The 6,000-nt window shown below is 43.5% G+C and overlaps 1 protein-coding gene across 3 annotated transcripts in view; it reads left to right on the top strand.

Moving 5' to 3' along the window:
- The first annotated feature begins 849 nt into the window (after window positions 1–849).
- Window positions 850–6,000, top strand: part of ARHGAP25 (Rho GTPase activating protein 25) — an 87,758-nt gene continuing 82,607 nt past the window's right edge. Inside the window, exons 1-2 of one of the 3 annotated variants that reach the window (XM_058551053.1) lie at window positions 850–1,264; window positions 1,462–1,542. In XM_058551053.1, the coding sequence (XP_058407036.1) occupies window positions 1,012–1,264; window positions 1,462–1,542 (334 nt within the window). In that variant the 5' untranslated portion in view covers window positions 850–1,011. Of the gene's footprint in view, window positions 1,265–1,458; window positions 1,543–6,000 lie in introns of those variants that run through there. The other 2 variants (XM_058551050.1, XM_058551051.1) reach the window with 2 other exon arrangements.

The raw sequence follows: 6,000 nt of genomic DNA, 5'->3' as shown, positions 1-6,000 counted from the left end.
AGCCAGAATTTGAACACAGGCAGTTGGTTCCGGGCCCAAATATTTAATCACTAGGTTAGGCTGACCCAGTTAAACATACGAAAGCCTGTCGCAGAACTGAACTAAATGGAATAAGGGTTGAATTAATGTTGTGGTACAACCACTGTGTGTCAAGCTCTGTACTAGATGCCTTCACAACTTTGTGCAGTCACGGTTATTATCAACCCCGTTTTACTGATGAGGGCACTGAGGCCCAGAGAGATTCAGGTGCTTGTTAAAAGCTGTAGAGCTGGGAAGTGGAGGAACTGGGTGTTGAACCCATGTTGGTCTGATTCCAAAACTCAACCCCTGTGCACAATGCCAGAAGACCACTCTAGCATGTGAGGGGTCCACCCAGCTAAAGCTAACTTATGATCTGAATACACCAGAACCCGCCCTACAGCAGGTTGGGATCACTTGGAACCTTTATCCTGAACAAGTGGAGAACTTACTGTGTGGTCCTCGTAGCAGCAAGAATTCAAAAGAAGGTGACTTTGGGGGAATGCTGGTTGTCTTACTGACCGTTTTCAGATGCTTGATCCATTCAGTGAGGAGGAGGAAGGCTTAGAGGCATATGGCAGGAATCCCGGAATTTTCTTTTTCTTTTAATCAAAACGATAGCCTTCTATCACAAGGGCACTCATTGTACTTATACAAGCATTTCCAAAAACCATTTTCTCGAGAAAGAGTGCTCATCATGCATCATCTACACTGAACAGCCGCCCACTTCCTCAAATGCAAGGAAGCAGACAGTTAAAAAAAAAAAAAAGCCAAGAGGCCGCAGTTGTTTATCACCATCTCGCCTCAGTGAGGCCTGAGATTCTTTCGAACAGGAGCTTTGCCTCCCATGACGCAGAGCGAAGTGTCAACTGGGATATTTCTGGTAAAACTGAAAGCAAGAAAAGCGGGGTGCACGCTTCACAAGGTACCAGCCCCCGTGGGACTGTGGGTGGGGTTCGGGGCATTTGGGTGCCATCTCCCAGTGACAGATGGATGGACCTTTCCTCTGAGAGAAAGGAGGAGACACGTTGGCAAGTCGACCTCAAACCCAAGGTTGCTGGTGAAGCGATCAGAAAGGGGGAAACACACACACACCAGCTAGAGGGAAGGATTGAAAAGACAAGAAGGGCGCGAATCGTGACAGACTCCCCGCTGGGGCAGCTACTCACCCGAACCAGAAGCACAATGTCCCTGAAGCTGCCAAGAAACTGGGATTTCAACCTGAAAATGGAGGCTGCGAAAATAGGTAGAGTCGATGTCTTTTTGTTGCCTTTGTGGTTCTTATACTTGAGTACCCACCATTTGCATGTTGGTCTGCAGGGAGCAGGGTCTACTTAAAAATGGGTTTCTCACTAATCCGGGTTTGGGGAAACATTTGCATTCAAATTGGTATGTTGGCTCAAAGTTCCCAAGCGCTGGGAGGGGGTTCTCTTTCTTTTGGAGGCGGCGGTGGAATGGAGCTCCTCGGTGTGTGGGATCTGGGGTACTTCGGATGGGCTAAGGCTACAGATCGTACACAAAACTGTGAGTTTTTCTCTATTTATCATGGAAGGATAATTTCTCTCGTGTTTGGAAACTCATCCATATTTTGAGTGGTTTTTGATGGGAGCACAGAGAGTAGTCTTGTGAAGAGCTTGATCTGTGAGTCAACTCAAGGTGTCCTGCGTTGTGAGCCCATTGGGTCTCCAGGCCCTCTCTGTGGACTCGGGGGGCTGAGGGGGGTTACTTGTAGCAACAAGTAAGCAATGAGGACAAGACAGGAACATAGAGACATTTGAAGGTATAATAAAGACAATTTTTGTTAAAGGAACAGAATGGAAGGGAATTCTTAGCTAGAGGAGCTGAAAAAGAGAGATGCATTTGAGGTTAATTATCTTAAGGGACAGTGGCACGTTTTCTGAGATATCCTGGCCTTTCATCCATACCTCTTCTCATGATGGTGACACATTGATTTCAGTCTGGTACATACTTGTTATCATGAGTTTCTTTATATGGGTTTCTTCTATTAAATTGATCACAGTACTTTAGGGTAGAGCAATTGGGCTGAAAGTGATTCTCTGTGTTTTATACTTATACTCATACAAGTGGGGTAATTTCCTTGATATAAGACATAGATAAGTGTTAAGGTGTTTCTAACGACTTGGAAAAGTTTTGCTGGGAATAAAGTTTAGACTTGGGCCTCTAATGGTGGTTAATGTGCTACTCAAATAAGTGGTCCATTGCAAAGTCACATAATGGAGGGCTAATGATGTAGGTCTGAGAAAGAATTTGAAAGAAAATTGAGAGTAATCAGAGAAGCCATTTATCTTAGTAACTAGGGAGGTCCCTAATGAAGCTAGGAATCACTGCATGCTGAGGTCAGTCCAGAGAACAGATAGTGTGCATACCTCTCACATAAGCAAGAGATTTTTCTCCTATCTGCTGTTGATACCAGTGTACTTGGCTAATGTTCATTTTGTCATATGTCATAAAAATCTGTTTTTAGAAGGAAAACTTCTATGATTCTGTTCCTTTGAAAGTGTCCTGCTTCTATTTACGTGGGATCATTCTATCCTCTTACCATCTGTGTTTGAACAGGTCTGACTCTCCTTCTGTTTAAAAATGGGAAACTTGAGGCAATTAATGGTTAAATGATTTTTTTTTTCAGGCATATAGGAAGTTACCACCTTAGAGCTCAGGTCCGAATTTTCTCAGAGCTGGGAGTAGGTTGGGTGGATTTCATGATTTCTACCAATGTTTCCTAAATCATAGTCCCATGGATGGCCTGTATCAGTAACCTCAAGTTCTTGCTAAAAATGCAGATTCCTAGACACCATCCTGACTTATGAAATCAGAATCTCTGGAGGGAGGCCCAAGAATCTGTAATTTAACAAGCACCCACCCCTCTATCCCACCTGATGAAGAAGGCCTGCTGTAGGGGCTGTGGTCTAAGTTAGCAGCCTCGGAGAGTTACCATTCATCTAGCCTAGAGCATGGTGCCTGGTCTTAGTGGGCACACTATAAATATTTGTTGACTGAATGAATGATTGACTACAAGCAGATGATATTAGTTAATATTATTTATTGAAAAAATAGTAATTACCTAATGAAATATAGAGGGGCCTTTGTCGTTATCCATGCTATTTACCAGTTTGTCACCCTAAGAGATTGGACTGCAGCCAGAATACCTTCCATGAGTGTCACATTGATGGAGAATTCAGATCACAAACTGAGTCCTCCGAAGGGAGAGAGTCACTGACTCAGCCACAGGATCTCTGGTCCTCTCTCCAGCATCCTGTGTCCAGGTGCAACTGTAGGAACTGGCTTAACAGTATATCAAAGAAGCTCCCCTCTATTAAGAAGATGTGTGGAACTAGGGGTCATGTCAGGGAAGCCAATGACCTGTGGTTTTCCAGCCTGAGCTAGTGAGGAGTGATCAGGGTTTCTCAACCTGGACGCTGTTGATATTTGGGGCTGGATAATTCTTCGCAATGGGGGCTATCCTGCTCATTACAGGATGTTAGCAGTATCCTTGGCCTTTATCTCCTAGATGATGATAGCACCCCTCTACCACCATTTGTGACAACCAAAAATGTCTCCAGACATTATCAGATGTCTGGGGAGAGACATCCTGCCCATAGTTGAGAATCACTGGAGTAGATGATCACCAAAAGGGTGTGATTATAAGACCACTTGGACTGGGACCCAAGTAGTATCTCATGATTCACTGTCCAGGTCAATTTTCAAGAGCCTCTTATTAAGATACAAGTTAAGGGGCTGGCCCGGTGGTGTGGCGGTTAAGTTCGCACATTCCACTTTGGCGGCCTGGGGTTTGCAGGTTCAGATCCAGGGCATGGAGCTACGCACTGTTTATCAAGCCATGCTGTGGCGGTGTCCCATATAAAGTAGAGGAAGATGGGCACGGATGTTAGCCCAGGGCCAACATTCCTCAGCAAAAAGAGGAGGATTGGCAACAGATGTTAGCTCAGGGCTGATCTTCCTCAAAATAAAAGAAAAAGATATAACTTAAGGGGGATGGGCAGAAGCATAGGGAGGAGACCAGGTTCAGCACCTGTTTCAAGAAATAGCAAGACAGTGGCCCAGGAAGGGGCCCCAGCTTTTGTTTGGTGGGCTGCACTTCCAGATTCCCCTAAATCCTTTGCGTGCTGAGCCAGGCTGGAGTGAAAGTGAAAGTCCCTGAGAGTGGGGAAGGGACTCGCCACTGTATGTCCACCTCAGAGAGCTGGGGAGGGCCCCACCGGAGGGCAGGGCTGACCCGGAGACCACGACCTGGGCCTGGCAGTGGTGGGAGAACGGGACCAAGGCCACCTTGTATATGACCTATTGATCCTGGTAGGGAACAAGGGTTGGAAGAAAAGGAAATGCAGAGCAAACAGACTCGACTTGAGGTGGAGCCAAGAGCACACAGTTCTTCTTTTGATCCTTTATCCTCTTCAATTTCAGTCCAGCAATTAAAACTGCGACAGCCTTCCACGGCTTTCATGCACGGGTTCTCAGATCTTTTGCTCTTATTTACATCACTGTCTTTCTAATTGAATTGTAAGCCCTGGAGGGCGGGTTCTAGGCTGCTGCATCCCTTCTTGCACACTGTCGGGGTCTGGCACATCCAGTTCCTTGCATGGAGGCACTCCAACGAGAGGGTATGGATCATCCAGGGAAAGCCCTCTTCTGCCCTGCGGTTGGGAGCTTTTAGTTGGAAGATTGGTGGCTGAATTTCAGGAATTGCCCATGCTGTATCCAGTCGCAGGCACATCTTATTTTTTTCTCAGTTCCTCCAAGCCAAAATAGGGGAGAACAGGCCCTAGAGAGCATCTGACTCTGAGATACATATGGAAGGGTGGCTGTTTTCATCTTTTTTTTTCCTCTCCGAAATTTAATGTTGAAAAAAAATTATTCAGAAATTCATTATTCTAGTCTCCCAAGTAGTAAAGTGAGACAATAGTGGAGTTTTTTTTTTAATTGATTTTTTTTCTATTTGATAAATCCTTATTTGTCTGATATGGGGTCTACTTTTGTCCTTTAGAAAATCAGAGTAAAGGGAATGAAAATATTTGTTACTTAGGATCTTCATAACTAGACTAATTTATAAAACTGTAAGGCTTTATGCAATGTAGGTTATTATTCTTGTTAAAAGAAGCCAGACTTGAAAGTATAGTTTTAGATAGATAAAAGCATAGATAAATACATAGATACACAGAGACAGAGAGAATTGAATATATAAAGAAGTCCTGTGAATCAATAAAAAACGATTAAAAAAATGAACAAACAACATGAATAGGCATTTTACAGAATAGAAATAATACTGCCAATAAACATATGAAAATACGCTTAATCACAATAATCAGGAAATGTAAATTAAAAGCAAAATGACATACTGGTTTTCAGCCACCAAATTGGCTAAAATGAAAAAGTCTGACAATACCAAATGTTGTCGAGGACGTGGAGTAATAGGAACTCGCACACGCTGAGGACACAACCATTGTGGGAAACAAGTTGGCATCACTTAGTGAAGTCAGTGATGCACAAGCCCCTCGAGGCAGCCATTTCACTCCAAAGACTGTCCCCTAGTGAAGCTTTTGTGCATGTGACCCAGAAGAGATGTACAGGAGTTCCATAGTAGTATTGTTTGTGACAACAAGAAACAACCCAAATGCCCATCAATAATAGAACAGGAAAATAAACCATAGTATCTTTATACAATGCAATGCTATGCAAGAGCAAAAGTACTTAATTAATACATTTAAATGAGATTGAATAGCAAAAACTTAACATTGGGCAAAAAAGAGAAGTCATAGAAGAGCAGAATGGGATTCGTTTATATTAAGGTTAAAAACTATATATGTATATGGCAAACTACAAAGAAAAGCAAGGAACTGACTAATATAAAATTCAAGGTGATTGTTACTTCTGAAGGGAAAAGGACGGAGAAGGCAGTTGGGAAACTTCCAAGGTACCTCAGTGGTAGGTACACAAGAGTTTATT

Source organism: Diceros bicornis, chromosome 12 (genome assembly GCF_020826845.1).
Source record: "Diceros bicornis minor isolate mBicDic1 chromosome 12, mDicBic1.mat.cur, whole genome shotgun sequence".
Taxonomy (NCBI): Eukaryota; Metazoa; Chordata; class Mammalia; order Perissodactyla; family Rhinocerotidae; genus Diceros; species Diceros bicornis.
Note: the sequence above shows the minus strand (reverse complement) of the source record. Positions and strands in the feature narration are given on the sequence as shown.